Raw genomic sequence first — 17836 nt, 5'->3', positions numbered from 1 at the left:
GGATAACTGTGAATAAGGGGGACGGCAAATGTGACTGCAATAAGTGAAATTAGTAGGTGTGAACTGGGACTGAACGAAGAAGTGGGGGTTGAGGAGGTATTGGTGGGATGAGATATAAGATCGTGTGGCACAGGAAAGATGCAGGAAATTACATGCGAAAATGTGGAAGAGTGAAGCACGGACAGTGATCAATTTGAGGATATAGGATTAATGATATCAGCAGAGATAATGTGGTACATGCACCAACGATGTCGTCGTCTTGCAGCTGTCTGTTTCGCGCGACCTAGATGGTTGATAAGTGCAGTTCTTAAGCAGAGCATGCAGTGTGGTTTGTAATATGACAAGAGAAACACAGGAAAGAAGAAAAAGGACGGATGTAGAGTATAGTAATGCATTAGAAAATAGAAACAAAGGAAAACAGCAGTCGTTTAGGATGGAAGAAAACCAGGCAAAATGAAACAATGGAAAATCTGGGAAGGAATGTAACAATGACCTCCATCGGTTCAGAGTCCGCACATCCTTAGCCCTCACTAACATAGTCCTGCAAAACCTTATCAGTCAAGCCCAAACCACCTTGCAATACCTTCTCTCTATCCATATTCTCCTGCTGTGCAATCTTAAATACGTGGAACCCCTAACACACATTGAAATTCTTGCCTTCCAAGAACTAGAGCGACATGTACAATGCCACCACTAAAAACTCTCCACCCTGCTTACATCCTACTCTCCACTTGGAGTACAATTGTCCACCACCTCTACAACAGCTTCCAAACTTCACACGCATCCCCTCATAGCTGACAAACCTTGTCTGACAGACCTACTACATTTACCAAATCCTCCAAAACTCCATCCCACCACCACACATAACCTGGAACTTAAACAGACCCGACACTGTCATGAGTCTTTCCTCCAAAAGCCTTAGCCTCACAGAAATATCAGTCCATTCCAAAGATCTCACCTTTTGCCCCACCCCCAAATTCAATCGTGCAGAACTTGTTAAAGACCTTCTCTCCTTCTCCCACTCCTTACAGTGGAAATACTTTTTCGCCACCAACCCTATCAATCAGGCTCAACCAAAGGCCAATGTTGAACACTGCCTGACTCAGTTCATTCCCCCATCCAACCGTGAACCATCCCCACTGCCCACAAATTACGCCCTGTTAACTTTGCAGAATTTCTTGACCTCAAGCCTTGCCCCGCAATCATTCCCCAAATGCCTCAACAAGCAAACAAACCTTACATCCACAGAAAAAACTGCAGTCCTTCACCTAAAAACTCATCCCGCCTTATAATCATACTTGCAGACATAGGCTCCACCACTGATGATTTGAATCGCAAAGATTACCTGGCAGAAGGACTCCACCAGCTGTCAGATACATCCACCTACTAATCCTTCCACAGTGACCCCATTCCAGAAATACCGCAGGATCTCTCCTCAAATCCTTAAGCACATCCCAGAACCTCTCCCCGGGGTCCATCTCTCTCCTTACACCTACCACTCTCTGCACTCCTACCTTCTACATGCTTCGTAGAGTCCATAAACCCAACCACTTAGGATGCCCCATTATGGCCAGTTTCTGTGCCCCCACTGAGAGAATCTCTGCTGTCATAGACCAACACCTTCAGCCTGTTACCTGTACCTACCTTCCTATATAAAAGATACCAACCATTTCGTCCACTGACTCTCCACAGTTCCTGTTTGTTTACCACATGGTGCCTGCTCGTCACAGTTGATGCAATCTTACTTTATAGTAACATACCTAATGCCCATGGACTTACCTCTATTAGACATTACGTTTTCCAACACCCGATGGATTCCAAACCAACAACCTCCTTCTTAGTCACCATGATCAAAATATATCTTCACCTACAATTACTTTTCCATTGAAGGCATTACCTACAAACAAATCTGGGGTATGGCTGTGGGCATCCGCATGGCACCGTCCTGTGACAACCTGTTCATCGGCTATCTAGAGGAATCCTTCCTAAATGCCCAGAATCCTAAACCCCTCACCTGTTTCAGATTCATTGAAGACATCTTCATGATCTGGACAGAAGGTGAGGACACCCTATCCACATTCCTCCAAAATCTCAACACCTTATTCCACATTTGCTTCACTGGGTCCTACTCAACCCAACGAGCCACCTTCCTAGATGTTGACCTCCACCTCAAAGATCGCTGCATCAGTATCTCTGTCCATATCAGACCTACCAACCACCAGCAATTTCTCCACTTCAACAGCTGCCACCTGTTCCATACCAAGAAGTCCCTTCCATACAGCCTAGCCACCCATGGCCAATGCATCTGCAGTGATGAGTGGTTTGTCTCAAACTACACCGAGGGTCTCACGGAGGCCTGCACAGACTCTAATTACCCTCCCAACCTTCTACAAAAACAAATCTCCCATATCTTATTTTTCTAGCCACCCACCATGTCCCAAAGTTCCACCATCTGGCCACAGATGAGCATTCCCCTCATAACTCTGTACCACCCAGGACTGGAGCAACTGAATTATTCTCCGTCAGGGTTTTGACTACATCTTGTCATGCTCTGAAACGAGAAATACCCTGTCCACTGTTCTTCCCTCCCACCGACAGTGATATTCTGCCGTCCATCCAACCTACATAATATCCTCGCCCATGCCTAAGCAGTCCCTGCTCCTAACACCTTGCCTCATGGCTCATATCACTGTAATAGACCTAGATGCAATACCTGTCCCATACATCCTTCCACCACCTATTACTCCAGTCTGGTCACAACCATCACCTATCTCATCAAAGACAGAGCTACCTGTGAAACCAGACATGTGATCTACAAGCTAATCTACAACAACTGTGCTGCGTTCTATGTGGGTATGACAACAAACAAGCTGTCTGTCTGCATGAATGGCCACCGACAAACTCTGGCCAAGAAATAACTGTACCATCCTGTTGCTGACCACACTTCTCAACACTATGTTCCTCATTTCAGTGACTGCTTCACATCCTGTGCCTTAATATGGATCCTTCCCAACAACACCAGCTTTCCTGAATTGTGCAGATGGGAACTCTCCCTGCAATATATCTTAGGTTTCTATAACCCTCCTGATCTCAACCTTTGTTGGTCATTGTCCTCACCCATCTAGACCTTCCCTGTTCACATTCTGGCATTGCCCGGCCTTCTATTCCATCAATGCACCCTGTCTTTTTGCTTCTGCCCTTTTCTGCTATCTCCCCCCCCCCCCCCCATCCCCCGCCCCCCCTGCCTCCTCCGCCTTCTGTCTAATGTCCCGACTGCACTTAGCTGCCCTACCCTCTATCCAGTTCATCCGTACACAGTCCCCAGCTGCACTTTAATGTCATCCACCCCTACCCTGCTATCTCTCCCCCTCCCCTCTGCCCCAGCCTCCTCCTTAACCCACCCAGTTGCCTGTCCTATCATACACTGCTACTGCTGCTAGTCTGGCTTCAGCCAACAGAGGCTGGTCGTGTGTGTGTTTGTTTTTGATGTAAGCCTTGTTGACCAAAAGCTTATTTTTCATGAACTGATGTTGGGTTTCATCTATCATCCACTTGTTCCATGCTTGTCTCATATACACATGAAATGGCTTATTTATTAAGGCTTCAATTGTAAAATAAGTCCTCCCAGAATAATAGCAAGCTCTGTATTTCCCTGCCTCAATTTCTGTTCCACAGATTTTTTCAAATGACTGTTAAACTGATGTAGCATATGAAGAGAACTCTTCTCTCCCACACTCTGTTAACTCATAATTTCTTATGAGCCTCGTCCATACAACCCTATTCATGTATGTGAACGCCACCGCTGGCAGTATTTCAGGTTTTGGCATTGTTTTGCACTTGAAAATGATCATTGGATTAAGTTTACTGCTGTCAGTGCAGCATGAAAGGGCAACAGTGTAGTGCATTTTGTCATGTCCACTTGTTTTTATAGTTACAATTTTAGCACCTTTCATAGAAACAGTTCTGTTACTTGGCACATCAAATTTCAGAGGAATTTTGTCCATATTCGCCACTTGGCTTAGCTGCACACCGGTTTTCTTTCGATGTTGAATAATAAACCAATGGAAAGATAATATTTTCTCTTCATGTTCTTGTGGCAGTTTCTGAAATATTTTGTTTTGGTTCACATATGAAGCCCATAATGCTTCATAAACTTGTAGCATCAACTAACTTCACCCTTAAAGTGTGTCAACTACCACTATAGCACTGGCTTACAAACATGTATTTGAATCGTTTTTGTATTAATTCCAGTGCCACTTTGATGGTGTCCTTGAATCCATTAAAATGCATCATCTTCTTGGCAATTTTGCGTTCAGTCCTCTATTTGCACCTTCAGTCTTCCTCTTTTTTTCTGGTCAGTTCTTCTCTACTAGCCTGCCAATTGTGAATGATTTTTTTTCTGTTGGTGGAGGACTGAAACGCTGCTCGGCTGCAGTGTTTCCATGTTCTTCTCCATATGCTATTACTTTCAATTTATAACCTGCTTCGTATGAATACCTTTTATTTTTTTCCATTACAAAACTAGCTACTAACAAAAATATTGTACTGTTGCCAAAAACACAAATCACTTTCAATTCAATTTCGCTGGCACCGTATATCGCAATTATACATCGTAGGCTAGACAGTGTTCTCGGTTTTTGACGTCAGTGTGGGAGGGAGACAGTGTTAGCAAGCTTTTGAATCCCTGCAACTTGTGTTCGTCACATTTGTGCACTGCTGCTGCCTTTTGAATCCAATGTTACCAGAGAGAGAGGTTTCCTGTGGCATTGAGTATATGGCCATTTTTAAGACTGGCGGGAATTTTAAATCAAACAAGGGACATTTTTATATTAATTTCAAGTATAAGATGGACCTGAGTTTTGGAGCCAATTTTTCGAAGAAAAAGTGCGTCTTATAGTCCGTAAAATATGGTGATCAGTATATTCACACACTTGTCACAATGATGGTCCTGCCTTTCCATGTAACCTGGAAAGTTTTTTTTCCCATGTCGGTGATAAGTAACCCCATAATATCATCATTAGTGTTGAAATGATGTCCTTTCAGCACTGATTTTAACTGCAGAAGCAATAAAGTCACGTAGGATGAAGTGTAGTGAATAAGTTGGGTGGTACAGGACAATCACATGCTTTTGGCAAGAAACTGCCAAACATGAGATGTAGGCAATACCTCAAGGTAGGAAATATATGGGTGTGGGCATGTTTCATATACCTTATTGTACACTACTAACAAACTGAATGGGCAGGCAGATTTTCATGTTGAAAGAACTGCGAGCTGTCTTCTTACAACTTTTGATAGAGGCTGGGTGTCAGTGTAATTGACTTGGCAAGTCAATTTGAAGGATAGAGGAAGGCAAGGGCATGCAGCCCCCAGTAGGGCCCTGCTTAGGAAATCACCGAAGTGTTTACACCATTCTTCAGTTTGAGGATACTTAATCTTTACCTAGGCTTTGAGACAAATTGTTTCATTCTCATATGTTCCAGTTCAAAATCAAATTCTATGTAAGATAGTTCAAAGTAAAACTGCAGTGGAAAAAATGTGTTGTCCAAAATCACTATTTATGTAATTTTATATTTCTGTAGTGCGGTAGTACTAACATGTCATAAATGTAAAAAAAATATAATCGTTTGGTATTTCAAAAAATATTTTTATTCATTATTTTTGTTATTAATTGCCCCATTCACAAGTAAATCTGATACATGGGAGTTAGGTAATAGCTCAAGAGAGGAAATTTGTCAATATGTTTGTGTTTCGTGTATGTTATAGTACACCATGAACGATATGACAAAATTATGCCTTATCACAAATGTGTAGAAAAGTTTTAGAATGAAAACAGTCCCGGTTGTGAAATTATTTAATACCAGTGATGGGTTTAACGCTTTTGCGGCATCATCAGATTGTGTAAAAGTAGCTGGGTATGTAACCTATCCATCATAAAGCCCTATAGAATGGAAAATGGACTCAACAGTAACTGCATATGTAAGCCATCAGTCATAAAAACATATAAAGTGCGAGGTGGACGTTGAGCACACCAACTGACTCTGCCATAGCAGTACAAAATAGGGCCATACTTCGAAAATAAATACCATATGACCTGCATGCAGTACAGTGTTCCTTTGGCGTGCACACAAATAATGTTTGCAAAAACTAAAGAGTGGTACAGAGCCAAAAGTAATGCTATGAATAGGCAAAAAAAATCTTTCTATACCAAAGTCATTTTACATGTACCATTGTATTAGACCATTCAATCAGTAAAATTAGAAAATAGTAACCAGAACAGTGTAAGAATGAAGGAGTGTTTACGCATATCTGTTAATAATGAATGTGCGTGGGTAACAGACATTAAATAACTTCCATTGTAACCTGAAGAGCAAAAATGTTAGTGAAGGTTCTTTAATTTTTTATTTTATTTATTTATTCATTCATTTATTTTGATCCTAGTGGTGTACTAATACCCTACATATAACTGAAAGAATATGCACAGTGTCTTTGGTTTAATGATATTGTATTTTAATACAAAGTAATGTTGCGTACATATTCCTGTCTCTTCAATTGTATTAGGATCTATACTTGGTATATTATTTGATGGCTGTAGTAGGATCTTTGAAATACTATGTGTTAACAACTCGTCCGTCGAGATTTCAACCTGCCCAATCCCATCTATTCCATCAATCTTTGTGCAGCATATTCTTGATTATTACTATTTTCTCATTTTTTATAGTGTTTCAATGTGATGTATTTCTGATGAATGATAGCCACATGTTAGTGTGAAATGTTTGTTCCATCTCTGCAAGGCAGCGCAGCAGTTATTTATATGAACTCTCTCTCTCTCTCTCTCTCTCTCTCACTGCACAATTCCATGACAGCACTACATCCCTAATTATCCCTGAACTAGTTGATGATGGGTGCAACTGATTTGATGTATACCCCAAGTACTTTCTTCATTATTTGATTACATCAAAAACCTATGTTCTTCAAGTGTCTTGGGTATAGTTTCCTGTTTTACTTACAGCAATGCCAAATACAAGGTTAAATACAAATGACAGAAGTAGTAAAGGTAACTATGCATTGTACACTGATGGAAAAAAAATTGCAGCACCAAGAAGTAGTAGTGTGACATAAACAATAGTTGGTAGATGTGTTTCTACATCTGAAAGATGATGTCTGCTCAAATTTCGCAGCATTTGCATAAGATTGGTGCTAGTAGCACCACTATGGGGATGCAAATCAGGTTTGCTTTAAATACACGCTGTAACGTTGGTGAGTGTCACTTACCATGGTAATTGAACTTAGTAAGTTATCATTAGTCAAGAATGCTTTAAGGTGACAAAGATGCCATCATCAAGACATCACCGAGTTTGAAAGAGGTCGTGAAATAGGGCTGTGAGAAGCAGGATGTTCTTTCTGTGATATTGTAGAAAGATTTTGCAGGAATCTAGTCACATACATAATTGCTGGCAGCGGTGGTCACGGGAAAGTATGGTCGCAAGAAGACAGGGCTCTGGATGGCCACGTGGCACTACTAAGACAAAAGACTATCATGTTCAACTTGGGGCTCTGTTGCATCATACTGCATCTGCAGCAACAATGTGATCGGCAGTTGGCTCCACAGTGACACAATTAACTATTAAAAATGGGTTACTTCAGGGGCAGCTCTGAGCCAGATGTCGTGTAGCGAGCATTCCGCTAACCCCAAATGACAACTATTCGTGACTTCAGTGGTGTTAAGTGAGAGTATATTTGAGGGCAGGGTGGAAATCTGTTGTGTTTCTTGATGAAAGCTGGTTCGGCCTTGGTGCCAGTTATGACCACATGTTGATTGGGAGGAGTCCAGTTGAGGACCTGCAACATGTCTGCATGCTAGACACACTGGACCTACACCTGGAGTTATCGTCTTGGCTGCCATATCGTATGACAGCAGAACTCTCTTGGTTGTGTTGTGCCACAATTCATGAACAGTATTCAAGAGGGTGTGTTCCAAAGATAATGCTTGCACACATACTGCTGTTGTAATCCAACAAGCTCTACAGGGTGTCGACATGTTGCCATGGGGTTCTTGGTCACCAGATCTGTCTCCAATCGAGCACATACAGGTCATCATCAGATGACAACTCTAGCATCATTTGCAACAGACATGAAACTCCATCCCACAAACTGACAATCACTGCCTATACAACATAGTGCATGCACATTTTCATACGTGCATCCGACATTCTGGTGGTTACACTGGTTATTAATGTAGCAGATTTTCACATTTGCAGTGACTGACCTTGTGGTTACATTAACACGTGATCTTGCAATGTAATCCCTTAAATATGCTACATAGAAAAATTCAAACAATGGAAAATTCAGGATTGAATGTAACAATATAATGAAAAGGATAGTTGCTACTCACCATATAGTGGAGATGCTGAGTCACAGAGGGCACACCAAAAAGACTGTCGGAAAGTTACCAACAAGGCCTTTGTCAAAAATAGTGTGTGAGTGTGAGTGTGTGTGTGTGTGTGTGTGTGTGTGTGTGTGTGTAGTCTATTTTTGACAAAGATGTCGTTAGCCAAAAGATAACTTTCCGACAGTCTTTTCGGTGTGCTTTTCTGCGACTCAGCATCTCCACTACATGGTGAGAGGCAACTATTGTTTTCATTACATTGTTACCTAGACAAATGTATTCACAAAATTTCTGTACTCTACTTTAATTATTTTTTGGTGTTGCAATTTTTTTCCATCGATGTATTGTTGATAAATACAACAGTCAGCGTCCACTTAAATGAAACTGAAACTGATGCTACAATTTCAGACAGTTCCCTTTTCCAAACTGGACTAACCCATACGTCTATATGGTCCCAGCCAGTTACAGTGCTCTGATGCTGCAGCCCAGTTGGGATAAGGCACAAAACAAGTGGAATAGATGAGAGAAACAAAAAGGAAGACTGGGGAAGGGAGGGGTTGTGAAATGGGCAGTTCAAGGCTGGGAAGGAGATTTGTCAAGAGAGCAGGGCAGGAATGGGCCACTAGCGAACCTGTTCTTTGTAGGCAAGGATAGTTTTGTGTGGCACACAATGGAATGGAGAAGTGGGGTGGGAGGAGAAGAGGTGATGGGGTGTAAGAGAAAAGGGGAACAGGAGACCACTGTGGATACAGATTAATGGAATGCCGCTGTAGAGGTGAAAGTGGTACAGTGTCTACCATAGAGAAGGGGTTGAGGCTGTGGAGGAATGATGGTCTGAGTGCAGAGTCCAGATCATGAAGGCATCATCAGTGATTCTGAATCATACACAGGATTTAGGATCTTGGGTGACTTTTAAGATTTCCTCTAGATGTCCCTAAAAAACGTTGTCGTATAAGGGTGCCACGCAGGTTCCCATGCCAGTATTGTGGAAATTTATCTTCCCATTAAAGGAGACATAGTTCTTGTAAGAACATGGTTGCTGAATTGTACAAGGAATGAGGTGGTGGGTAAGGAGTGGAGGGCTGTTGGCAGATAGAGTGCATTGTGGCAGTGCATAATTTCTTCTGGTGTATAAAAGCAAACTACTCACACTCTTTTTTGTTTGCAACTTTAATTTTTGTCTTACACACCTGTAGCAATTCAAATGTGAACATTTTAGCATAGTGAAATTTTTAGTATGAGTTAAGACTGAACTATACAATACAAAATTCATTTAGAAGAAACTCACTGCATTTCTCTAATGAAGTATGCATGATCTTTGTAAATTTTACATTATGTTGTACTGTGAGCAACATAAACATCAACTGAAAGTACAAATTAACGTACTCAGTCACATATATTATTATTTCGCTATGTGAGTAGTGGAATGTATCTTCGTCAAGTAGAGTCCGCAGCTTGTGGTCTAGTGGCTACCGTCGGTGCCTCTGAATCACGGGGGTCTCGGGTTCAATTCCTGGCTGGGTTAGGGATTTTCTCTGCCCAGGGACTGTGTGGTTGTGTTGTCCTCATCATTTCATCATCATCATCATTCATGACATTGGCTAGATTGGACTGTGTAAAAATTGGGTCTTTGTACGGGCGCTGGTGACCGTGCAGTTGAGCGCCCCACAAACCAATCATCATCATCATCATCATCATCATCAGGTAGACTTATTTCTGTTGAAACAGCATAGATGATTCATATGCATGACATTTTGTGGGCAACTTTGACAGCAGAAGACAAACTATTTTAGTGCAAAGCTAAAAGTTATGTGGATGTTTTCATAGCATAGGTTAACAGTAACATACACACAAGGAGAGAAGAAATGGATGAGGGCTCATTCTTGCAACAAGGTCTTGGGTGACCAAGCATTAGAAGATTGCCTGTTCTGTAAAGCAGGATAAACGGAAAGTCTGGCAGAGGTGACAACAAAGTATAATGTAAGTGCAGACCCAAGTGTTTTGGAGTTCATTGTTCAGTGCACAATGCTGAACACGTGGCTCTGTAGCAGGCTACCCCTATATATGTTCATGCATTGACCCACCGACTTTGTTAGTTAAAGTTGCATTGGGTGTGGGGTCATTGAGATTTGAACCATTAATTGATGGAAACAAGTTGCCTGATCAGATAAATCAATATTCTTGTTACACCAGGTCAATAGTCGTGTCCAGATATGCTGTCGTCCAGATTAACAGCTGCTCAAATCGTGCACAGCCCCACGAACAGCATTCACCAATGTTAATTTGTGGGCAGCATGTGTTGTGCTAAGAAATGTTTATCATGCACATCATCCACCAGTGCCTAAAGGATAATAAACTAGGATGCATATGAAGTACGCTGCGTATTGCAAAAATTAATCAATATTTGTATGAACTTGAGCATGGCATGTACAAGATCTCAGTAGAGACTTCTACAGATTGATCTTATTATGTCACATTTGGAAAAAAATCACAGATACATGTGCTGCTGCTAGGAATAATATATCATCATATTAAGCAGCAGTTCCTCTTTGGCAAATTATACACCTGGAAATCCATATGCCGTGACAGCCAGCATTTCACAGTATTGCACCTTTATGCCTTTGTAGTCAGCCACCTCTGTGATGTATGGCAAGTCATGTTCATCATTTATTTGTGTTTGTTAATGAATTCATAGTAAGAAAAGCAAATAATGGAAAGTCCAAGACAGAATAACAACAATATAGACAGGACAGATTGCAGATTGCTTTTGGACGAAGTATTTCTTCTGCAGTAGTGCGTGGGTGCCCCCCCCCCCTCCCTCCCCACACACACACACACACACACACACACACACACACACTCACACTCACGAGAGCCACCATCTCACGGCACTAGACACACTCTAGTTCATTGAGACAGTGACCGTGCTTGCATGCGTGTGTGTGTGTGTTTGGGGGGGGGGGGGGGCAAGTGCACGCACTACTGCAGAAGAATGTGATGACACATTATTCCTAGCAGCAGGTGGATTTCTTTGCAGAATAGTGAACATTCCGCTTCAAAATGAGATTCAGTTTAGTCCAAAACAAATCCAGCCTCCCCAACATTCCCTCCCTTAGGAGTTTTAATCCTGCTAGGAATGCTTAAGTGCTTCTGAGTAACAGGGAAAGTAAGGGGGTTTACTTATCTATGGAAGATCTGAGACAGTTGTAGGTCATACTTGGATAACTGTGCATTTTTTTCAGTGACATTTCATTATACGTGAGAACTATGTTCTTATAAATAGCCGTTGCAGTAGTAAATGTAACTGTATGTGCACAAATAAGATACTGCATTTTTAAAAAATGTGTCCAGTTTGTATAACAATTGCAGATTCTTTTGGTAAAATTTGACTTACAATACTTAGCAATTCTGATATACTAGTAATCAACACTACTCATATTGTGTATTTGGTACAAAATAATGTTGTAAGCCTTCTGTTGCAGAAATTGCGTCGAGGTAACTGTCTGGAAGCAATCAATGAGTCACTCTCACGGCCAACATTGACTGTGTCCCAAGTTGGCGTGGCAGACATGCGCCACTTCTTATACAAGTGCCGATCGACTGCACAATTTTGGAGCCCAGCAATGGAAGCACCATACAACTCACCAGAAGAAGCAGAGCGTCTACTTGGTCTTTACCAGGCTCTTCATCAACGACTACACTCTGCAAGTCGACCGCTCAAGCTGCTTCATCAGCAGCTTGAGAGAGAGACAATGCTTGGATGGGTAAGCTACAGTTAGCACTAAGACTGCAAGGAAAAAATTTCTCATCCAGGCAGTGAACAAACATTTTATGACAAAAGTGTACTTTTTTTTTCGCCACAGTTCCTTTTTAAATCAGTGCCCAACATTTTTCCAACAGGAGGTTTTCATCCCTGAATTGGTATTACTCCTAGATCTCTGGAAAGAGTTTGATACTATGCCCCATTGCAGATTGTTAATGAAGGTCCAGCATATGGAATAGGTTCTCAGATATTTGAGTGGGTCGAAGACCTTCTTTTGTAATGAAACCCAGTACATTGTCCTGGATGGTGAGTGTCCACCAGAGACAATGCTATCATCAGGAGTACCCTCTGAAAGTGTGCATGTAAATAATCGGACAGGCAGGGTGAGCAGCAATCTGTGGCTGTGTGCTGTTGATGCCCTAGTGTACAGGAAGATGACATCATTGAGTGACTGTAAGAAGATACAAGATGAATTAGACAAAATTTCTAGTTGACATGATGAATTATTGTAATATAGTATTAGTGGAGTGATGCTTGACATAGTCATGTTGATTAAGTAAGTAGGCATAACATTGCAGAGTGATATGAAATAGAATGAGTATGTAAGGACAATACTAGGGAAGGTAATGATTGATTGGTTTATCAGCAGAATTTTAGGAAAGTGTAGCCCATCTATTAAGGAGACCATTTATAGAACACTAGTGGGTCCCATTTTTGAATACAGAAAGTTTGTTTGGGATACCCAACAGGCTGAGTTCAAGGAAGACATCAAAGTAATTGAGAGGCAGGCTGCTAGATTTATTACCTATAAGTTTGATTAATTTGCAAGTATTACAACAATGCTTAGTGAACTCAAATGGGTATACATGGAGTGAAGGTGACATTTTTTTCCCGAAGCACTATTGAGCAAATGTAGAGAACCAGCATTTGTGGCTGGCTGCAAAGTGACTCTGTTGCTACCAAAGTGTATTTCATGTAGGGACCATAAAGACAAGATAAGAGAAATTAAAGCTCATATAGAGGCATATAGATGGTCATTTTTCCCTTGTTCCATTTGTGAGTGGAAAAGGAAAGATAATGGATAGTAGTAGTACAAAGTAGCTGTGCGCTGTAGGTGTAGAATTGTAGGTCTCATTGGATTAAAAATGTTTGCCCTCCAAAGATTCCATTAGGTGTGGGAATATATGAAATCAAATGATACCATATCTGGTGAACAGGATAAATGTTACAAACAATTCAGTCTCATGCTCCTTAATTTTCGTCATTGTCAGAGTACTTCTGTAGGCATGTGCATTGTTTGGTTGTCTCAGCAGCAGCAACAGTAGTAGTGGCAGAACAGTTGACAAGGAAACTGGGAGAATATTTCACATGAATTTTGTTGTCATATTATAGTTTCAGGTGGAGGTTCTAATCCACCAGCTATAGACTGGGAGAGACTCAAGGAATTAGGATGTGTAGTAGGGGCAGAGAATCACGTGAAATTGTTCTAAATGCTTTATCTGAAAATTACCGTGAGCAGTTAATCGGAGAACTGACTTGTGAAGATAACATCGTAGACCTGCTAGTGACAGACCCAAACTTTTTGTCACAATTGGGATAGAACAGGGATTCAGTGACCCCGACGCCTTTACAGTATCACTGAATATAGCTGTATATAGGAACACAAAGAAATGCAGCAAGAGTGCAAAAAACAGATTTCAGATTACCTGAGTGGTCAGCTTGAAAATTTCATCTCCAGCACTAACAACACTGAGTATCAAAGGACAACGTTCAAGAGCATCGTACAATATGCTTTGTACAGGTACATGTCAAGCAAAGTCATGAGGGACAAACAAGATGCGCTGTGGTTAGGCAGCCATGTTAGAAAACTGCTATGAAATCAAAGGAAACTTCACTGGAAATATAAACATAGCCAGTGCCTCACAGACAGACAAACAAAAGTTAAACCAAAATTGTTGTAACGAGAGTCATGCGTTGAAGTGTTAAACAAATTTGAAAGTAAAATTCTGTCTACCGAAGACAGAAAATGCTAAAGTATAATACTGCAGCAATAAAATTTTATCGAGGAAAAATAAATAAATAAATAAATAAAACTTAAGATGCAAAGGTAAATGCCCCATTTACAACAACAAAACAGCTCACACACAAGCACCTGCCAACAGTAAAATGTGTCGAAGGCTTTATTACGAAGACTGCAATAATTCATAACAACAAACTGCTTCCGATGGGCATGATGGTTAATGGTTAACATTAGGTTCGTTTGAGAAGTTGCCAGTGGGCTTATGTACATGCTCAATTGATTTGTGTATGAGCAGTACCTTCGCATGCTTCTGGCTTCTTGAAATGCGGCTGTTAGCTGTATCCAAGGTAAACTACATACGAGCTGTATCAGCAGTAGAAACAAGCAGCCAGATGCTACCTGGAAACATTTTTCTGGCGCACCCAAGCTGCCAAATTCGCGCATGCGCAGAGCAATCTGAGTTGTAGTGGGATGAGGGGTACTCTCCACGTGAACCATGTTTACGTTTTGTTTGCTGTTTCCTCATGGTTTACAGTTCTCAAAAACAAAACAGATTTCTGTGACCGGGAGCTTTAAAGTGAATTAAAATATTAACATAATTATGGAAGGCTGAAATAGGTTATTAGTCTGTTTTCTGATTTTATTTTATTTCCAGGTTTTTGGAAGTCGGGTATTAATTGCCGTGCAGAACAATGAAGTTATTTTTGTCGATTTGCTAAAAAAATTTCCACAGAGGCTGTTGATTTATTTGAAACACTATTGGCTAGTGTCAACTGTTTGCGGAATTTCAAGTGCACATTGTTATCTTTTGCGACATATGGCATTATACCATAGAACTAAACACGAGATAATACAGTACTGGTACTTCAAGAAAATTTACATTCCAAAAACCACACTGAAAAGTTAATATCAGCTTGGGCCTACTTCTTTGTGAATCTAGACATATGAAAGTGCTCTTTAAGCCAAATTACTGATTTTAGTATGGTTTACAAAATTCCGTGGCTCTTGGAGTATCCTCTGGTATCCTTTTTCATTTATGAAGTAATGTAAGATCTCTCAATGCCATTACGTACTAACATATGAGCTACTTATGTCATCGTGGCTTCGCAGGCCATTTTCTGGCGCTCTCTGACAACTACTGAAATGAATTCTAACAGTTTGTGGGAAAATATTGCAATTGGTCCTTTGAAAAACGTTACTTTTTAATTTTACGCATTATGAGCTGTGCTCATGTGTGAACATGCTTTGAATTTTTTAAATCACAGTGTGCTTCATTTTCATTCAAAGTTTAACACTTTGAGAGCCAGCCACTTAGAAGAATTTCGAGCCCAGAAGACCAGCCAGACATTTACTTCGTTCCTTAAAATTTTACTGGCACATTTGTGTGATATATCAAAGTGTAAGACCTGCAAAAAAGACAAATATTATATGTGAAACCTTAGCTTTTCTCGTAGCTACTCTATGTACATTAATTGACACTATAAACTTTTCCTATTTGTGATTCTCTGAATTGCTACTTTTACATGTGACACATCTACCGAAAGACGAAAACCGAGTTTCAGAAACTGTTTTTCGCTGTTGTGTTTACACGTTAAGGTCTGAAGTGGATTTGCTAGCTCAGTTAGCTATGGCACCTGGAAAACAGCTGATGTATTTTATGATTCAGTCAGCACAATCACTATTTCTCTTCAGTTAGACAAGGCGTAAACAGCTTTAGTCTAATATTTCTAATTATCCAAATACTAACAAAGAAATAGAGGGGCTGGCCAGTACTTACCTCAGCTCAGTACAGCCGATAGATACACATAAAACAGAACTGAAAATTTACATTCCTAGCTTTCGGAACAAATGTTGCTTCATCGGGGAGGAGAGGGGGGAAAGAAAGGGAAGAAGGGAAAGGAGATTCAGTTACTCACAACCCAGGTTATGAAGCAACAGGGAAAAGAAAATGGGAGGGTAGCAAGGATGGAGGCATGGTTGTCAGAGGGAAGCCAAAGATATTCTACTGTAAGTACTGTGCCAGCTTCAAACCAAAGAGGATGCATACAGAAGTAAAGATGTATATAGTATAAAGATAAACACAACTATGTAGGATGAAAAGATGCGTGAATGGCTAAAGAGGAAAGGGAAAGAGGAGAAGACTGAAGAGTGAATGGGAGTGAGGTTGTTTAATGTAGGTTCAGTCAATGGGGATGGCGGGATGAAAGGATGTGTTGGAGTGCAAGTTCCCATCTCCGCAGTTCAGAGGGACTGGTGTTGGGTGGGAGAAGCCAAATGGCACATACGGTGTAGCAGGTTCCTAGGTCCCTAGAATTATGCTGGAGGGCATGCTCCGCTACTGGGTATTGGGCATCTCCTAGGCGGACAGTTCGTCTGTGTCCGTTCATGCGCTCAACCAGTTTAGTTGTTGTCATGCCGATGTAAAAGGCTGTGCAGTGCAGGCATGTCAGTTGATAAATGACGTGTGTAGTTTCACACGTAGCTCTGCCTTGAATTGTGTATGTTTTACCAGTAGCGGAGCTGGAGTAGGTGGTTGTGGGGGGATGCATGGGGCAGGTTTTGCAGCGGGGTCGGTTACAGGAGTAGGAACCGCTGGGTAGAGAAGATAGTCTGGGAATATTGTAGGGTTGAAAAAGGATGTTACGGAGGTTAGGGGGGCGACGAAAGGCAACTCTGGGTGGTGTGGGGAGAATTTTGTCAAGGGATGATGTCATTTCAGGGGTTGACTTGAGAAAGTCATATCCCTGGCGGAGTAATTTATTGATGTTTTCGAGGCCAGGATAATATTGAGTGACAAGGGGGATGCTTCTGTGTGGTCTGGAGGTAGGAACATTGTTGTTGGACGGGGAGGAATGTATTGCTCGGGAAATCTGTTTGTGGACAAGGTCTGCAGGATAGTTGCGGGAGAGGAAAGCACTGGTCAGGTTATTGGTGTAATTGTTGAGGGATTCATCACTGGAGCAGATACGTTTGCCACAAATACCTAGGCTGTAGGGAAGGGAGCGTTTGATGTGGAAAGGATGGCAGCTATCAAAGGGCCGAATCCCGTGCCATTAAGGAGCTGATAATAGACCGCTCTATTGTCATCCTCCCGGCAGGTAAAGGCTCCACTACTGTCGTACTTGACCGTGTGGAGTATGTGGCAGAAGGACTGCGTCAACTCTCTGACACCTCAACCTACAAAGCTGTTACCCAGGACCCCATTCCCTCCATCCAGACCGAGCTGCAAAAAATCCTAAAAATCCAAGGTCCCTCACAAGGCCTCACAACGGCTTCCATAGACTTACTCACTCCACCTGAGCCACGTACCCCTACCTTCTACCTATTACCCAAAATCCTCAAAGAGAACCATCCTGGCCGTCCCATTGTAGCGGGCTTCAAAGCCCCAACCGAACGTATCTCAGCTCTGGTAGACCAGCACCTACAACCTATCACCCGCAGACTCCCATCCTACATCAAAGACACAAACCACTTCCTAGAACGCCTCAAATCCATTCCCACTCCTCTCCCACCTGAAACCTTTCTTGTCACCATAGATGCTACATCCCTTTACACAAACATCCCACATACCCATGGTCTCTCTGCTCTTGAGCACTACCTCTCCCAATGCCCACCCGAAGATCTTCCAATAACCTCGTTCCTTGTCACACTTACCAACTTCATCCTC

At 41.6% G+C, this 17836-nt stretch overlaps 1 protein-coding gene across 1 annotated transcript in view; it reads left to right on the top strand.

The window, feature by feature from the left end:
- Window positions 1-17836, top strand: part of LOC126484315 (vacuolar fusion protein MON1 homolog A) — a 110018-nt gene that overhangs the window by 75246 nt on the left and 16936 nt on the right. The window contains exon 7 of the mRNA XM_050107752.1: window positions 11869-12150. Coding sequence (XP_049963709.1) covers window positions 11869-12150 — 282 coding nt within the window. The remainder of the gene's footprint in view (window positions 1-11868; window positions 12151-17836) is intronic.

Source organism: Schistocerca serialis, chromosome 6 (genome assembly GCF_023864345.2).
Source record: "Schistocerca serialis cubense isolate TAMUIC-IGC-003099 chromosome 6, iqSchSeri2.2, whole genome shotgun sequence".
Classification (NCBI taxonomy): Eukaryota; Metazoa; Arthropoda; class Insecta; order Orthoptera; family Acrididae; genus Schistocerca; species Schistocerca serialis.
The sequence above is the reverse complement of the archived record's forward strand: the minus strand, read 5'-3'. Positions and strand labels throughout refer to the sequence as shown.